The sequence below is a fragment of the Actinia tenebrosa genome, unplaced genomic scaffold (genome assembly GCF_029948245.1).
Source record: "Actinia tenebrosa isolate PJP-AT-01 unplaced genomic scaffold, QUT_ActTen_1.0 PGA_scaffold13__45_contigs__length_12533684, whole genome shotgun sequence".
Taxonomy (NCBI): domain Eukaryota; kingdom Metazoa; phylum Cnidaria; class Anthozoa; order Actiniaria; family Actiniidae; genus Actinia; species Actinia tenebrosa.
The window spans coordinates 4,483,505-4,501,962 of NW_028292573.1; the positions used below are offsets into that span (position 1 = coordinate 4,483,505).

Below are 18,458 nucleotides of genomic sequence, written 5' to 3' on the forward strand. Positions count from 1 at the left end.
TTCTGGACATTTCAAATTTTCACCTCCTCCCTCTGCAATACATTATGAGCGCAGCCTTATGTGTCATGCCCAGTTTATTGGACTGAAGAGTGGGATCTTAGGGTGCTTTTCATTAGGTTGGAACATATTTGTTTGAGTGGTCAGTTCTCAATAGCACACCACAGTTCTTAGAACTGGACCAATGCTAGCATTTGCGAACTTAGACCAATCGGTTTGACTTAATAGAAAGCACCCTTGGCTCCTCTATTTTACATTCCTTCAGTCCCTATCCTAAATTTTCACGTCATCTCCAATAGCCTTGATACTTGGGCTTAGAAGATTGGCTATAGCCCATCTCTAGGGTGAAAGTGGAGAAATCCCCCACTTATTTGACAGAGATTCCTACTGGCTGTGCACAGGTTAGGGGACATGAAATAGTATGATTTAGGTGGCTGGCCTTGGGAAAATGGCCTAGGCAACTAGCTATGCTACCTCATCTGATTTTTTGCTATGGGTTCTGGTTGGGACAAAAGGTTTATTTAGTTTCCCTTTTTTAGAGTAAAGTATTTAAGGAGATGATAAATATTGTAGATATGCATGTTAATTTAAAGAAAGGTTTAATAGTTGGGATTGAACTCGTTATTAAAGTATGATGTTGAAGAAGCATTTCGTATTTTTGACTATCCAAGTTTTATCAATACCCTGAAAACAACCTCTGGGCTGATCTATGTCGGGGAACAGCTAACTCACAGATTGAACCCTGAAACAACTTCTGGGCTGATCTAAATCAGGGCACGGCTAAGTCACAGATCGAATTGGAATTTAGCACATCAGGCTTTGTTGAGGGACGGAAAAAGGAGAACCCGAAGAAAAATGAAAACCCTCAAGGGAGAAACTTAAAAAACTCTACTCATGTAGTGCCGAGTCCAGAAATTGAACTCGAGACCCCAGAGGTGAGGACGAGTGCATTTATGACCATTTACTAGTAAGTGCATCTGTCACTGCAGGATCAGAGCCTTCAGATGCATTACTGCATGTACAGAATAGCTTTGTGCTACAGATTTTTTGCATGCGCATGGGCAACTGATTGGTTCAGCAACTTGACTCGAGAGAGGAGCACTTAGTACAGACGGGTTACCTAACCCCTAACAACTCCTAACATTCTTCGTTTGCACGTTACGTCATCATGCCCATGTTGGTACCATTTAACAAAAGATTTCTCATTAGCATCCATTGTTAACGGTACCACAATGGCCACCATGTTTTTGTCTTTTAACTTTTGAACTGTTGACCAAAGTTTACTTAAAGCAAAACAAAAACCAGTTTTTCAAAGTTTTTCCTTTATTTCCCCCACATTTTTGTGAAATAAACTTAAATTCCAAAAATATATTCTTCAATTAAAATTAAAATTTTCAACTATTTAACCTTGTAAATAAACAATTATTAAAACCTTAATTTATGACTTCAATTAAAAGAGATGTTAAGCAAATTTACCCCTTATGGTTCATTCGATTTTTGAGAAAAAATACAAAAATACAAATACTCCTAAATAATCGGAAAGTAATCGGGAAAAAATCGGAAAAAAGGGAAACTGAATCAATTTGCTGAATCAATTTTGATCATAACAAGAAGGGTTCAAAACAAATTTTTTGTGTCTTTCATCTCGGCAATATTTTGTCTGTTTTTCTGTCCTGTTTCGTTCGCATGGTACTCGTGTTTGTCGCTTGGTAATCGTGTCCTAGTCGTTTGGTATTCGTGTTTTGGTCGCTTCGCAATCGTGTATCAGACGCTTGGCACTCGTGTGGTGTTCACTTGGTACTCAAGTGGTGTTCGCTTGGTACTGGTGTGTTTCTCAATTTGGTACTCATGTGTTTGTTGCTTGGTACTCGTGTGTTGGTCGCTTGGTACTCGTGTGTCGGTCGCTTGCCACTCGTGTGGTGCTCGCTTGGTATTCGTGTGTTGGTCATTTGGTACTCGTGTGGTGCTCTCTTTTTATTGTGTATGGTACCCGTACGTAAGTCGTATATATTCGTACATCGTCGAGTAGTATTCGTATTTTGGTCGTGTGGTGTCCGGTATTTGGTCGTGTCTTACATGTGCACTTATGACAAAGCATTGAACTTTGTGTTTTCCTCGTAAATTCCTTGACAAAAAAAAATGGTCTAAAAATTTCTTTCAAATAACAAAATTATAAAAACTTCGAAAAACAAAGTATTTGTTTCTACACCTAAAATCAAGACTACGTACATTCATCCTCATATTCATCCCTATACCGTTACATACTATTATATATACACCTATATATTTATCCCTATACTGTTACATACTATTATATATACACCTATATATTATTACATTCATTCTATACTAGCTACCGTTACTCCGACATGACCCACCAAGTTCACTATAACATTATTTCCTTTTAGTTCTAAAGACTCCTCTTGAAATGATTACAATAAACTCGAGAAAAACTCTACGATGATAACATTCAGGTTTAGGGTTACTGACCAGGAACAAAGCTAAATTTACAAAGTCAGCTCCACTAACTTGTCTAGTCTAGTAGAGCTTCAATCAAAGTCCCTCCTTTTGAGTGTCGATGTTGCGCGATCCTGGTTAAAACATGGTTTTGAAAACGTAACAAAACCTGGTGACTTGTATGTTCCTTTTATTTAGGATCCCAATGGTCACCAATGACTTTAGTATCTAAGAGTTGCTCAATACAAAGCGATTTCTGTTTAGCCAAATTTACAATCTACCTTCGTCGAAGATAAACTTTCAAGTTAAGTAATTTTTTCACAGATTTATTGAAATTTCTATCAAGATGAAAAATTGTATTCCGATAAAACCCCATTCTTGAACCAATAACTTAGTTGAAAACATAAATTTACTTGATATAGATACATATCTTTGAGAAATATTATTTAAATAAATATAGAAATATTTCGATATAGTCCTGATGTTTGGCTATGAATGAGATTGAAACCGAAATTTCTCTTTCATAATAAGTTTTAACTCATATTCATAATTGTGATTTTCGGTGGAATTTTTTTCTTTGTTTTATAATCTCTTTACTCTACCCAAAACACCAGACCATCACGATCCTGATATTATATTTGGCAAAGGAATACTTCAGTGAATAAATAATAAAATTTCCCACAACTTAAAGTACCTCCGCTTCTTCTTTACAATTAAAATAAATTACAAACTCATCCTAGGGTGTGCCCCAAGGTTATGTTATGGGACCAGTGAAGTAGTGACTGAAGACTGGTGTACGCGGTCACGGTAAGCGAAGTCTGTATTGTCTTCGGTCAGCTGGTATGTGGATACCCCGTATGGTATCCCAGAAGGCTGTGTTACGATCATCTGCTGTTCAACCGGCTTTTTTCCTGTCAATCGAAATATATATACCTCATATTAGACATTTTTGGGTGGAATATGGGTGGATATTTTGTCGATACTTTTTGAAATGGTTTTTAAGACCAGTTTTTTACTGTAGAAAATAACTTAGAGTACAAATATCGCAGAATATTTGTACTTACCAAAAGAATATGAACAAAGAGAAGGAATCCCCGCCCCCCATCATGAACACTCTTTGATGCTATTTTTAGAATCTTTCATGCTATTTTTAGAATCATTTGTTTGATCGCTCTACCCTGCTTGCTCATGTTTTCTTTTGTTTTTCAAGAAAACGTAAGCAAACAGCATAGAGCGCGCACATTATACGCGTGCACAAAAAACGATGACAAATAAGATTCTAAAAATAGCATCAAACGGTGCCTATGAGAGTTACAAGCATGAATACCAGAGATTCCTTCTCTTAGTTAATTTTCCCTTAGTTGGATAATAAAGGTATTTAGTGAATGCTTCATCAGTAGGCAGAACTGAATAGAATCTCGAGAGAGAGAGAGAGATGAAGCTACCTTGTTAATCTATCCCATAGAGACTGTGTCCACCGTAGAAAGTTAAAATCACCAGCAATTCCTAAAAAATATACAAAGAACTGAATTTTATTTGACGTATTTTAATAATATTGTTTTAGATTGTCGTTCCAAAATCAATTTGATTGTCTATTTGTAGTTTTTTGTTTGTTTGCATGTTTTTTTTTTGTTTGTTTTCCTTTCTTTGGATTTGTTGGTTGGTTGGTTGGTTGGTTGGTTTGTATGTGGGTGGCGTGGTTGGTTGAGTTAGGTTGTTTGGTAGATTGGTTGGTCGGTTGATTTGTTGGTCGGTAGGTCGTTTGGTCGGTTGGTAGGTCGTTTGGTCGGTTGGTTGGGTGGTGGGTTGGTGGGTCGGTGGGTCGGTGGGTCGGTGGGTTGGTGGATTGGTTGGGTGGTTGGTTGGTTGCTTGGCTTTTTGGGTGACTGGTTGTTGGTCGGTTGGTCGGTTAGTTAATAATCAACTGGTTGCACTCATTTACCTTTAGATAAGCTTGGATTGGCTTGACCAATATAAATATACACAATAAGCGTCAGAGAGATGTTAGCTAAGGCGTATCCCCAGTGAATCAGAAACATGATTAAAACACTAATAAAAGCCTGGCAAACAGAAAGATAACAAGTCAGAAGAATGTAACTAAATCGTTACCATTTAACTCAAACACCACGTGATTGCTGCTCAACCAATCAGAATTCTCGACAGAATATAAAAGTTCAGCCTGACCACGAATTCAAGCACGTGATTGCTACTCATCCAATCAGAATGCTCGACAGAATATAAAAGTTCAGCCTGACCATGAATTCAAGCACGTGATTGCTACTCATCCAATCAGAATGCTCGACAGAATATAAAAGTTCAGCCTGACCACGAATTCAAGCACGTGATCACTACTCATCCAATAAGAATGCTCGACAGAATACCATCCATCATGTATTCCATATGACTATGGAAATATATGGTTTTGCGCAAGATATTTGCATATAACTCTTACCCCTGAGAGAGACACCCATCTATTGCATAGATCTGAGTAGTACGATGAAGGCTGCTTGACTATTTCCCACTCTATCTGATGTTCTTCACTGTAGGACTTTTTATATTCTGGAGGACGAATACACAATGTATAAGTTTTGAAGGCATTACTTTGTTACCAAGGATACTGAAATATTAGCTCATCCACCCTCCCCTCCCCCACAACGTTTTCATTCCACAGTTAGGTAACAAAAAACTGTATATAGGAATGTTAAACTTAAAACTTTTTCTACAAATAGTCTAGAGAGCATACCAAAGGAAAACAATACAAAGGCGGGCAGAAAATATATTTTACTGTATTGACTTGGCTTCAACTATATTCATTGAACTTTCCAAAATATTATCGTCTAATACTTTGGGCTCAAACGGGCTTCCTGTGAGTTAACACGTGACCTTTAACCGAGATACCCAATCAGCCCCGGCATGCAGCACGTCAGATCAAGGATCTTTCGTTTTATCAAGCACTAGCTTTGCGTTAGAAGTGTGAGTTTGAGATCCCCCATTCAGATCTCGTACCAATAACGTTTATTTTTTTGAAAGACTGAGGTGTATTACATGCAATAGTCCCCTTCACAGTTCAAGGCGCCATCTTGAAAGGTAGCCGTGCCTTTGCATCGAAGCGAGACGAACGGTGAGCTTGCAATGATAGAGACCTTTTCTTAACACCTTGTACAATTATTTACATGTCTCGCTTCGATGTAAAGGCATGGCTATCTTTCAAGATGGCGCAGGAAACTGTGACGGGGACTATTCAAGCGTGGTGTTTGATACCTTTTTCTTTAGAAGAAACTTTACTAGGTTTGTCTTTCTTCTCTTTCTGTATCAGTGACGTGGTATCACTGTCATCATCGTTTGTAGGATGAAGTACCCCACTGTCCGCCGGTCCATCCTTACTTCCTTCGATATCTACTTTCAATTCGTTCTTCTCCTCACGCGTTCCTTCGTCTTTTTTGTCTTTGTCTGCATTTTCTCGCTCCATCGAATCATCTTTTTCACTATGTTCCTTTATCGGTCCGATCTTTCCGGATTCCTCTGTTCCAGTTCCATAATTCAGTTTTACAAATTTCTCGTCATCGCGCAGTCTAGTCGTAGAGTGCTTCTCCTGTCGACGCGTCATGTCCATGAGTTTTCGATGCTGTTGTATGTCGTAACTCATGGCAAGTTTGAAGTACGCGTAGTCCACTGCTGCGTAGGTGATGAGGTAGGGCATGGTGACTATAGGCGCAAGGGCGTTTAATTTACCAACGAAGATAAACAACATGGCGATGACAGCTACAAAGATGGAGGCAATGTAGGGCTCTTTGTTGGCTCCTCGCTGAAGAGACACAAAAATAAGGATTAAAATAAGGATTGCAATAATTAAGTAAAGCGCTCAAGTATGACACGTTAAGCTTGTACATGCCATAACATTTTTTAAAATGGCTTCACATCGTACATTTAAAAAGGTTTGTCTCTGACTTATAAAAATGTTGATGTTTTTGTGCATAGCATTCGGTCCTCCAACAAAAACCTTCATCAGGCTTTTCATCATTGTTTTCGCTCGAATTTTCCAATCACAACACGTAGTTAAACCACAAGTTTGCTCTATCGTTTCCCCCTCATACCGCTTTAATTGATTTCAAGAGAACATGAAGGACCTTCATCGTCTCTTGCTGATTTACTTACTTCTTTACCGAGGGTCTTCAAGATAGGGATGACGTTTTCCTGGCCGATGACTTGTAACACTCTGGGCGCCCCGTACTGTGCACCAAGGCAGGAAGACAATGATGATACATACAGGCCAAACAGAAACAGTACACCTACTAATGAAACCTGCACAAGACGAAAACCAACGCTTTAGGAAAGCAAAATGTGAATGTGGAAGGAGTGCCAAAAAGTTAGAGAACCATTCAATTTGCATGAGGGAGTTTAAGCAAGAGTTATCATCATCATCGCCTACCTAATCATCATCATCATCAGTGTTATCATCCCCACCACAACTATCACTTCAAATTACCTGTCATCATTTTTCTTCATCATCAACACAATCATCATCATCACCATCATCATCACCATCATCACCATATCATCATCACCATCATCGTCATCACCATCATCACCATCATCATCACCATCGTCACAACTGCATCATCATCGTCATCACTTTTCGCATCATCATCATCATCATTACTATCACCATCATCATCATCATCATCTTTATCATCACCGTTATAATAATTCACCTACCTTGGATGCAATCATGTAATCAGTGATCAATGCCTCTCTCGTACACACTGCACCAAGAAGTACAGCAAACAGTATGTACAGCATACCACTGTAAAAGAACAAGTACATCATTTAAAACATATTTTAAAAGTCTTTCCCCCTTCTCCCACAAGGAGACTTTCAGATACACGGACAAACCCGACGAAATTGGATATTTCATTTTGTTATTCAGGCCGAGGAAACGTTGCAAAAAAACTCGAATAACACGCGGAGTGTGCTACTTTACAAGAGAAAGAATGAAGACAGAATAAAACGTCACCTGAATCCCAAGGCAGCAAGAGAACCAGCCGGTATGTTAGAAGAAGGATCCTTCAAATCTCCACTCATGTTGATCCCAGACAACACTCCAGTAGCGCTGGGAAAAAACACACCAAATACAGTGAAGAAGTTCTGTCCTTTGGAGTAGGCAGGAGCGGCATTTTTCTCCATGTTATTGGTCTTATAGCCTGTGAAGCCAGCAGCTGTGAGATAAAGTAAACGAAAAGTGACGTTAGTTGTTAGGCGGGTATACTCAGCTGTGCCTAGCGAGGGACGTGTACTGACAGTAAGTTGAATGATGAGGTGTCCGACAGACAGATGTAAGTATTTTAGCAGCCGAAAATTCAAAGGGCGACAAGCTTTCCTTGACCTTCTGTCCTTTTCTTCTGCATCTCACAGATATTTGCGACTACCAGGAAATAAGAAAATACAAGTTCCAAAAGACATGGGAGCGGAAACGTTGCGTGACAATCCTAAGAACGTCTGCTTAGGAGGCTCGACAATTCCAAAATTGCGTTTGTTTAATTTCATACGCAAACCTATTTGCGCACTTAATGTCCAGTCACGAATTTATTCTGGATTTGGATTTGTGCGCAACTCCCTCTCCCTCTCCCTCTTCTAACATACCTTCATCGGTGTGAGCAAACGTGCCAATCACAAAGTCCAACACGGATAGTAGAATAATTGCAAACAAAAGAAGCTGGAGCTTGACGACCCACTTGACGCCAGCCAGAACTACTAACAGCATAGCAGCAGCTGTAACCAGACCTATAACACGTACTGCCCATGTACTATCCCAGTGAGCTGACTGAGCTAATGACTCACCAAGACCAGCACAGAACAGAGAAATACTTACAGCCTGAAATACAAGATGGGAAGGACATAGATAAGTAGTATTACAGACCATTAAAGCTACTTCGTCGTGAAGTAGATTCCGCGCAAATTGCTATTCAGAAGCACTGTAATCGATCCACAAGTTTATCAGTACGAGTGTTACATTTTGCTCTATAAAGTTGGTTATTATTAATGATATTTATAATTAACAACTAATATTGTTAATAATTAATATTATTATTCATAATAATATTATTATTTTAATATAATACCTATAAATGATTGTGACAAACCTGTCCAAACGCATACATCAAGCCAACAGCTCCACCAGCCCGCTGACCAAGAACATGTGACAACAGGAAATACACACCCCCATTACCCACGTGACATCGTTCACATACCCCTATCGCTGAGAGGACTGGCACTAGGGCTACCAGTAAAGTAATTACAACTATGAGAAGAGATAGGCCCACGCCTGCGTTGCCCTGGGAAACAAAGAAAAATAGTGAGTTTCTATGGAAACTGAGAAGAAAACTAGATGTAGGGCGTGATTTTATTCCATTAAAGGTCAATAGGATTTTTTTCTTTTTCGTTTGAATTGCATCTACATTATCATCTTTTAAATTAACGGGAAAAATAATTCTCAAGGGAATGAAGGACACGTGAAGAAAACATTACGTCCAAGGTAAAAGGAACCATTCATTCACAAGAAGGATCAATTAAGAAGAGAAGATGAAAAGAGAGGAAAATAACATGCTTGAAGAAAAATGACAAATAGAAAAGAAGAAACAAAGAAGCGAAGGCTGAATATTCTTAGATTCCTTCCTTTTTAACAAGTGGAAACATGGAATTCTTCAACTGAGACAAAAGGGAACGTCAAATCGTCGTATTGAATAGTGAATGAATGAATAATGACTGATACTTACTACCATCCATCCTGTCCGGAGAAATATTACCACACCAAAGATATTCAAAACACATGATGTGAACACACCTGCAAGGGAATAATTGATATCATCTTTCAATAATAGACCTTGCTTAGGCGTAGTTCTTTGCCCTTTTCTTTCTTTCTTTCTTTCTTTCTTTCTTTCTTTCTTTCTTTCTTTCTTTCTTTCTTTCTTTCTTTCTTTCTTTCTTTCTTTCTTTCTTTCGTTCGTTCGTTCGTTCGTTCGTTCGTTCGTTCGTTCGTTCGTTCGTTCGTTCGTTCGTTCGTTCGTTCGTTCCTTCGTTCGTTCGTTCGTTCGTTCGTTCGTTATCATTCATTCAATAGTAGTAATAACTTACCGTCCCATGTTCCAAACAAGATTGGTTCTCTGATAAAGAAATTCGCCTTCCACCATGGCTGCTGTTCCTTTTTATCGTCCTACATCGATCAAGATAACACTATCATAACATGTTCATATAGCAAGACTCACTGATATTTATTGAGAATGAGAATGAAGACGAGAATGAGAGTGAGAGTGAGAGTGAGAGTGAGAGTGAGAGTGAGAGTGAGATTGAGAGTGAGAGTGAGAGTGAGAGTGAGAGTGAGAGTGAGAGTGAGAGTGAGAGTGGAGTGAGAGTGAGAGTGAGAGTGAGAGTGAGAGTGAGAGTGAGAATGAGAATGAGAATGAGATAATGATGATGATACAATCTTTGGTGGATTTTTATCCTATCGGTTACCCCTTACAACAATGACTTAGTAGTATGGGCATTTTACTATTAACAGTTCATAAGCTACACTTTACATTTTATTGGTGTGGTTTTATTGGTTAAGAAAGCACAGCTCATAATCTGATATGATTTTACATGATTTCTGTAAAAAGATGTTCACTCAAAGCAACAAATACCATTGACATTTTTGGACATATGTCGCAGAATTATCTATTGATCTTCAACTCACGTCTCTATTTTCTGTATTCATAACATCCCCTTTTTTTAACAGTATGCTTTGCTAGCCTTAAATGCATTTTTGCCGTGTCTACAATATTCCATAACTAAGACATTATGATCAAAAGCATTTGATTTAATTTCTAGAGAAATTCCTATTTACTGCCTTCATTTTTATATTGAAGATTACTAGTAATTTGACTATCCTAGGAACAGTGAGCAAACGTCAAATCGCCATAATACGATATATAAATGAAACATACTCTCTCAGGATTAAAACACCAACTATTTAATTTTTCGATTCAGTGAAAACCTGGTCTCAAAATAAAACCATACTCTCGACACCGATGAGATGAGGTCAACCACAGTTCGAAGCCTTTCAGTCGGTAAAAATATATATATATGTCAAATAAATCTGAAAACAATTAAGCAAAAGGGTATATGAGCTAGGGCGAGTGTTAGTTTATTAATTTTGTAATTTTAAAGATTAAAAAATTCTTGAAAAAAAATCAGGGAATTCACTTGTTTTGAGCGAAGGGCGAAACTGAAGAATGAATTTTTAAACTGAAAAAATAGTTACGAAAAAGGGCGGATGTATTGAAAAGTCTTTATTTCACGTTTCTATTGTTTTTTTTTTGCTACAAGTTCAATAATATTGGGAATGTTTCTGGGGCTGAAAATCTTTTCAAAAAGCTCGCATGAATTAGGGATGAGGAAATGAGTGGAAGTGGAAGGGTTTTTCTTCTGATGCAGCTGTCAATACGAGGTAAAATATCGACTACACGAAATTTGAATTTGAAGAAGTTTGTTTACGAGAAAAATAATTCATGTTTGAGAAATATTAGGCATAAAAAACTGCCATTTTAGGGAATGCAGTTTAAATAGGTCGAAGTATATAAAAAAGAGTTTTATTTTATGAAGAGGAAATTCGATTATTAGTTTCAGACGTTGTATTATGCATATCACAGTCCACCAAAATGCAAATGAAGAAGAATCTTAGACGCAGTTCAAACTCCGTCCAAATATTTTAAAAAAACATTCTCTCTATGGATGGTGTTTTCTTTATTGATTTCAAAAATCTTTGTCTGCGTATTTTTTCGAGGCCGTCTGAAGATGATGCTTTAGAACTCGAATCAAATCCGTCTGAATGAACTATATCAACATTCCAAAATTCGATCGGAGGCAAAAATGCATATATTTACACAAGATTACCATCGAAAAAATCTAAAATCCCTTCCCTTAACGTAATGTTTAATTGACAATTTAAAAGACTTGAATAGGATATTTTCTGTGCCCAGCGAAGCGAAGTTTTACTCCTTATGATTTCAATAATAATATCGCTCATCGTGCTCTGAAGAATGAGAATCTCTCTTATTCAAAACCGTGTCACGTCACCAGTGAATTATTGAAGTTTTTTTTTAGGAATAAGACTCTGTAAAACGAGAAAAATTACCTGATCTTCGTCAAAAAGTTCTTTGACATTAGGGTTTCCTGAAGCAGTGCTTCCATCTTCTTTAGTATTAGTATTGAATTTTTGTTCCGTTTTCCGCTCTTCAGAATCTAAACCAAACCGACTCCAATCCACAGCTGTTTTATCTTTGCTCTCCGCCATCCTTGTCCTCGTGGATTTCTCAGATCACAAGGGGATATCAAGCGATACGACCAAGCGATGGGATTCCATTAAAGAAATCCTAGTAAAAACAAAGAACTTTTACTAAGTAATGATTCCGTGCGGAGAAATCGTTCACAACGATGTACTAGTAGCAGCTTGATCATAATATCATGCTTCACGCATGATCGAGCTTACATTGTACATTGTTAATTGTCAGCCAATCAACGGTAACACTTACGTAACGACCAAACAAGCCTACGGGATCGTTCGGGATTTAGAAGACAAAACAACATTACGCTGTATTTAAAGAGTGATGTAACCCCAGTCATTTAACTATTGTATTCAAATATATATTTGTCCTTTATTATATTTTTGTAGCTAGAGAAACGTTATGATAACATTTGGACGTGAAATTCAAGGCAAATACTCGCCCGCCAAAAATAGTCGTTTTTATGATTTTATATGTTACGAGTCAAGCAGTAGTGTAATTTTCCCGCCATATCTCGCGCTATTAGGTTACGATAGCATAAGCGCGCATATAGCCTAAGGAAAGGAAATTAAGAGACAATGCACGTTTTTAGTTAGTACAAATAGATAGATAGACAATTAGTAAGAAAACATCATCTTTATCTTTGATAACATTGTTAATGAATAGTTTTATTTGACGTGTGACAGTATTTTTCTCCCCCGCTACTACCAAAACGAAGGGCAGAAAAAGACCTCTATTAGCAGGATACAGGGATTCGTGGTCGTGATAGTGAGGTCGCGTCGCGCGTTTGACTATAATTCCACACAAAATCGTTTCACATGTTGAAAATCACTATTTCAGTGGTATCCTATGCATGATTCTAATGATGAGTGAGGTCAGTGGATTGATCACATTGGGGGTTGATGGGCCATGAAAATGTGAGTGTCTGTTATCTCTCGCCCCATGTAAGGGAATCCGGACTTATGGTGGATTCCGGATTCCAAGCGCTGGATTCCGGATTCCGAGACTCTGGGTTACGGATTCCAAGGGTCTGGATTCCGGATTCCAAAACTTTTGTATTACGGATTCCGGATTCCGTATCGTTAATTTTCAGATACTTTCTCTGAAAATTATATTTGATATACTTGCCAGTATAAGTAGAATCGTCTATCAATTAAATCAGCATCTGATGACAGATATTCTTGGTCGAGATAGTACACAATGGGGGAGGGGCTACATCGGTTCAGTCTAGGTCGAGGCGATAGCATTTGAGTGTATACTTTGAATTTCAAAGTAGCGGATTCCGGATTCCAAAGCCTAAAATTTCGTGGATTCCGGATTCCCTTACATGGGGCGAATCTATCTCGACTCTGCCTTAAAAGAGCCTTTAATATTTGCGCGCGTTATTCAAAATAAACGGCGTCGTCCCACACGGAAAAGAGCGACCACTAGAGCCTACCTATCTGAGATAACATCGATATATCAGGTCTGCTGGTCATAGCATGGGGTTAATAATCTAAGGCCTAGGGGCCGACTAACCTCTCCCTAAGGTTTTTGCCGAGCTTCCTGACCAGGCTGTAATTCCTCTCGGGGATAGCGGTGTCGGGGTAGAAATCTCTGGCATAGCCGTAAATGCTTCGTGTTGCCATACGACGCTTCAGCATTCAAGGTCTGGGAGTATGGTCTCCGGTTATTTTTGATAAGCAATTAAAAAATAATCCCCAAAACCAATCTTTTTAGCAGACAGATCATTTGAATAGAAAGGACCAGAAAGACTATTAACTCTGGGACCAGAGGAATCCTAAGTCAATTTTCGTCAGCAAATAGTTGTTCCAGTCTTTGACAAGAAAAGTCGACATGTTTAAAGGCCCTGTTACACGTTAAAAAAATTTAGCTGAAACTTGCTTGCAACGATATTGCGAGACAAGTTTCACGGGGATGTTACACGGGCCGGCGCAATTTAGGCTTTGTGAAACTTTCGTCGCGAGAAAGTTTCACGAAAAGTAGAACCGCTTTCTACTCGTGCAACCGAAACTTGTGTCGGGAACAAGTTTCAGAACGAAATTGCGCGGTATAACAACCCCGTGAAACTTGTCTCGCAAAGCCATGGCAAACAAGTTTCAGCTAGAATTTTCAACGTGTAACAGGGTCTTAAGAAACTAAAGTCGACGTCTACTGTACTAAACGTTAACTAGTTCTCTTCATAGCCTATACTCCATGGCCATGATTATCTCATGATTATAAGATAACTTTTATAAATCTCGCGTTTTGATTGGTTGGGAGTTCCTGTGGATTTGGCGGGAACCTTTCGAGCCAAGACGCGCGTGCTCTCCTCCTCCCTACCATGTGACTACACTCGCTTCTATTACATATACTCAGTGTACTAAAAATGAGTTTATTCGTCTTCATATTTTCCCATCGATCCTTTACATTCCTAATAATAAATAGTAGTTTTTAAATATTTCTTATTGCTTTCCCTGTGAACGATTTGTCGAAGCTAGCGCAACTTTGGAGCCTGTTGTTTTGCCGATGACATTGCAGATGAATTGGCCAGCTTCTATTAGTTTGCGCAAGTCCACACCCTGCAACGAGCAATAAGAAAATAATGATAGAAATTATAGCAACATTGAGGACACTTGAGTCGGCAAGTGCTTTATTTGTAATGGAGTAAGTTTGGCGACACTTTCAGTCACTGAATTATTTTGCAAGTTAGGGGTAGACCCCTTGCATGTGCGCATGTGGAATTTCGTTCTCATGAGAATCTATAGGAAAGCTATTGTTATGTCCTCAAAATTGAGCTCGTTTCCAGAATTCCTTATCTCGTATTGTGCATGTTCATCTATGTTCATCTAAGTTATGAACTTCTGATAGTGATCAGTGTTTGACCTGACCATTTGTAGTCTCCCCCACAGCCGCTTTCAGTGTCGTCACGTAACGCTCCTCCCCTGAGTAGCAAGCGTTGCGTGACGACACTGAAAGCGGCTTTGGGGAAGACTAGACCATTTGGTGCAGATAATGAGATTCAAAGACTTTAATCAAAATGTCTCAAATCTCTGGCTCGTTCTCTTTTCTCGTTCAAACCGTATCTTTTCTAATGACTGTCAGTAAAATAGAGCACCAATAAAGCAAGATGGGCAGGGACAAAGGATAAAGGCTAGAAGAGCAAGAAAAATAAAGCACCAATGAAACAAGATGTGCAGGGTCAAAGGACAAAGGCTAGAAGGGCAAGAAAGACAGTTGGGAGGAGATTTCCAAGCTACAAACAGGAAGACATGCAGTCACTCCTATGTCGGTATAAATACTCACAGTATTAAATCCCATTCCATGTAACATGTACACCACATCTTCCGTTGCTACGTTACCAGAAGTACCCACCGCGTAGGGACACCCACCTAAACCACTGACCGAAGCGTCTACTGTCCGGACACCCACCTACATAACGAGAAATAGATCTTCAGCCCACTATTGATAGAAGGAATGACTAAGAGTAATGGAAGTAGACAAGGGGTGGGTACCTTTGACCTCTTCTTTTCCAATGGATGTGGAACTCGTTTTTGGGGAGGGGAGGGGTGGGGAGGGTGGGTCAATTTGTCACGCAGAGTGAAAAATATGAAGATAACGTTGTCCGTCACCCGTTACCTGTACAGATGTCAATATGTTTGCTATGGCTTGGCCGTATGTATCATGGCAATGAATTGCTAAGTTTTGAACAGGAACATCTTTCATGACAGCCTCAAGCATATATCCTATAGAACCTGAAACATCATGTAATATACTCTGTGGTTAAGAAAATCCAGCAATTATCTGTGCAATGCAATAGATTATTTTGAAGGCTAAAATACAGTAAAGTGCATTGTTTTCGTTTCGCGTTTCGTCGTTCAAGTAGGCTCACGCGAAGGTTGCAAAATCCTATTTCACACGCGCAAAATATCATTGCAATATGTCTCGCGAGTTTCGCAATCATTTGCAGGAAGCCTGAAGATTTTCGAGCAGCAAAAAATTTGAAGACCTAACTATTGTGCAAGCGTATTGTTACAAGCATGAAATTGCAACAATGTTTTGCGAAACCAATTGCAAGAGAAATATATTTCAAAACATTTCCTTCAACGACACACGTAGTTTAATGCAATTTGTACTCGTACAAAAACGTCCGTCGGCTGAAAACCTGAAGGCCACTCGCCCTAAGATATGTTGACAAGTTTACATGATGAAATTTCCGTAGTGCGCACCGTACTATTGCAGAAGAAGATCCAGAAACATTTCATGCGTGAAACAGATGTAGACTTTTAGAAATACCTGGTGCTCCAACGCCTATCGTATCTCCGAGAGAAATCTCATAGCAACCCATATCAAACATCGTACGAGACACCTTTAATAGAGAACAAATAATGGGCGTTCAGTTGTTGTTGTTGTCAGTGTATTACTCAAAGTAGGGAAAGTCACATCGTACATTACCTCCCCACACACCCCACCCCCTAAAGTATACTAACCTCTGCAACAGCTTTTGGACTGACAGAACCTTCATATGGACAACCGACAACACATGATACATATCTATGAAAAAATACAAGATTAAATTAATTGGTAATTCCTGTCTGTCCGTCCGTCCGTCTGTCTTGTTCATCCAGCTTCCGCCTTTCGTCCTTTATTCCTTCCTTCCCTTCAGTCCTTCCTAAGATACTCACCCTCTAACACGAACACCTTTCTTTTTTGCTGCCTCACATACTGCTTCAAACCTCTGAAGGCTTTCTTTTATAGAACAGTTGATGTTTTTTCTAAAAAAGTCACAGGAATTGTTATGAGAAAGACTTTGCAAAGACAAGACTTTACAGAGACAAAGGTTTTTCTCAAGCTTTCATGTTCACTTGAATGTACCTGCTAAAGGATTCAGATGCAGCACCAAAAATGGCCACTTCCTCAGCCCCTGCTTCAAGCTGAAACAGAAAAATCATTTGAATTTTATCAAACCATCTTGAATAAAAACTAAGGGAATGGCTAACTTACTCATTCAATATTGGAATTTAGAGCTTAATTAAGTATTGTGGTGGGAGGAAAACTTGAAAAACCCAGAGAAAAACTCTCAAATCAAAGGAGAGACTTAACAAACTCTACTCACATGTGATGCTGAGTCCAGGAATAAAACCCAAGACCCCAGAGGTGTGAGGCGAGTGTACTACCACTAAGCCATCTAAAGGCAGTGCAAATAAGCCCACTTCCTTCTCTCTCTCTCCCTCTCTGTCTCTCTCTTTCTGACCCTCTTTCTGTCAATCTTTTCAACATTACTCCAACCTCATCAAATCCCACAGATACAGCTATCATATATTTTATATGGTGAGTGTATTCTTACTGCAGCCTCGAATCCCTTCAAATTAGGAGTTAAAACAGGATATGACACAGAAGGATTCCTCTTAATTCCTTTCATGACTTCAGAATGATCAGCCATCTGTAAAATAATATATACCGGTTAATAGGCATTTTACGAGTGAGCCCTTATTTCAACAGTGTGTCCTATTGAGCCAAAAGGTTAGTAGATCCCTGCATTCAAGTATTTCATTAAAACCAGACCATAGTCTGGGCCATGTTCATGCTCGCCTTATAATTCAGCACTTGTTTTGGGTCCTCAAGCAGGGGAACATTGGGGATCTTGCAGCAATGTCATTTATTCAATGTCTGGCTAGAATTGGAACTCGTTTGGCCAAATCTTTGCCATGACCAGTCATGTTGAGCCAGAAATGATGTATGACTGAGCTAAAACTAATTTGGCTGCTGACCAGCCATCATACAGTTTACTATATGAAAAAACAGGCTCTATTGGAATACCTGTGGTACCCACTTAGGAGACACAAAACTAGTGGCTTCAACAGCAGTCAAGCCAGTCTCTGATAACATGTTGATGAGCTTGATTTTTGCTTCCGTTGGTACAGTAACCTGTTGATAAGGATATTGTAAGGAAAAAAAATAAAGAAATCCTTGAATGAATGAAATTTTTTATTTCATGAGGGTAACACATGACAGTTATAATTTAAACAATCATATCGATGACCCAGTGGCCTTCAACCTGAACCTGAAGGTAGCTGGCAAACCTTGAAAAGCTGGCCACAATATGGCATATCAGCAAGGACAACAATGGTGGCAGAAAGAGGCAGGAGAAGCTTTTACCAGAGGATTTTAAAACAAATGTATGGTAATAAGGTACAACCCTGTATTTATCCCTGTACCAAATTCCCCACCCCCTCCCCCCACCACCGATTCCCTTGCATTCAATTAAAATTCCCGATAATTTCTATTCTATTTTTGGATTTTTTTGGATTTTTCTTTTTTGGAACACTTAGCAAATCAGCTCATCCGTTCTCATACCTTTTCATTTTGTAGTCCATCTCTAGGTCCAACCTCTACTATTTTGACAGTTTTTTGATTGGTCTGGGATGCACTTCTTATCGAAGCAAGCACCTAACGCAAAGAAAAGATATTTTTGAATATTTGTTTTGGTTTTCCATATTTAATTTCAGCACAAACAACATTTCATGACCATAAAGTAGCTTATTGAATAATTTTGACACGTTTTATGCTTTTTCCCTGATTACAAACACGTAACTTACGGGAGACTGTCTTGATAATGGCGATCTTTTAATCAAACCACGTAAAATTCTCATCTTTATTCTAAAGAAAAGTCAACCTTTGAACATTTTATATTTCCAAGTTTACCGA

The 18,458-nt window shown here is 38.8% G+C and overlaps 2 protein-coding genes across 2 annotated transcripts; both read right to left on the bottom strand.

Moving 5' to 3' along the window:
- Window positions 1-579: 579 nt before the first annotated feature.
- LOC116290415 (solute carrier family 12 member 8) lies at window positions 580-11,950 on the bottom strand. The gene is made up of 13 exons (XM_089029019.1): window positions 11,624-11,950; window positions 9,586-9,664; window positions 9,228-9,295; window positions 8,595-8,786; window positions 8,095-8,326; window positions 7,469-7,670; window positions 7,171-7,258; window positions 6,610-6,756; window positions 5,716-6,259; window positions 4,907-5,013; window positions 4,397-4,514; window positions 3,899-3,960; window positions 580-3,363 (listed from the first exon to the last, which is right to left on the bottom strand). The coding sequence occupies exons 1-13, from the start codon at window positions 11,780-11,782 to the stop codon at window positions 3,214-3,216; spliced, it is 2,148 nt and encodes a 715-aa protein (XP_088885145.1). The 5' UTR covers window positions 11,783-11,950; the 3' UTR covers window positions 580-3,213.
- A 2,175-nt stretch (window positions 11,951-14,125) lies between these two features.
- LOC116290404 (hydroxymethylglutaryl-CoA lyase, mitochondrial) lies at window positions 14,126-18,450 on the bottom strand. Its single transcript, XM_031697427.2, has 11 exons — window positions 18,350-18,450; window positions 18,108-18,200; window positions 17,571-17,678; window positions 17,098-17,193; window positions 16,626-16,684; window positions 16,436-16,525; window positions 16,241-16,304; window positions 16,047-16,119; window positions 15,390-15,505; window positions 15,057-15,182; window positions 14,126-14,332 (listed from the first exon to the last, which is right to left on the bottom strand). Exons 1-11 carry the CDS (start codon window positions 18,401-18,403, stop codon window positions 14,216-14,218), a joined length of 996 nt encoding a protein of 331 aa, XP_031553287.2. The 5' UTR covers window positions 18,404-18,450; the 3' UTR covers window positions 14,126-14,215.
- Between the last annotated feature and the right edge of the window lie 8 nt (window positions 18,451-18,458).

Excerpts from the sequence above, each read along its gene's own strand:
- LOC116290415 (XM_089029019.1), bottom strand. The coding sequence starts at position 11,782 with ATGGCGGAGAGCAAAGATAAAACAGCTGTGGATTGGAGTCGGTTTGGT. Across the intron at positions 5,014-5,715 it reads AGTTTCTTCTAAAGAAAAAG|AATATAAAAAGTCCTACAGT; the intron begins GTATCAAACACC and ends TTCGTCCTCCAG. Across the intron at positions 3,364-3,898 it reads TATGGGATAGATTAACAAGG|AAAAAGCCGGTTGAACAGCA; the intron begins TAGCTTCATCTC and ends CGATTGACAGGA.
- LOC116290404 (XM_031697427.2), bottom strand. The coding sequence starts at position 18,403 with ATGAGAATTTTACGTGGTTTGATTAAAAGATCGCCATTATCAAGACAG. Across the intron at positions 16,526-16,625 it reads GCATCTGAATCCTTTAGCAG|AAAAAACATCAACTGTTCTA; the intron begins GTACATTCAAGT and ends TGACTTTTTTAG. Across the intron at positions 16,120-16,240 it reads GTCCAAAAGCTGTTGCAGAG|GTGTCTCGTACGATGTTTGA; the intron begins GTTAGTATACTT and ends TCTCTATTAAAG.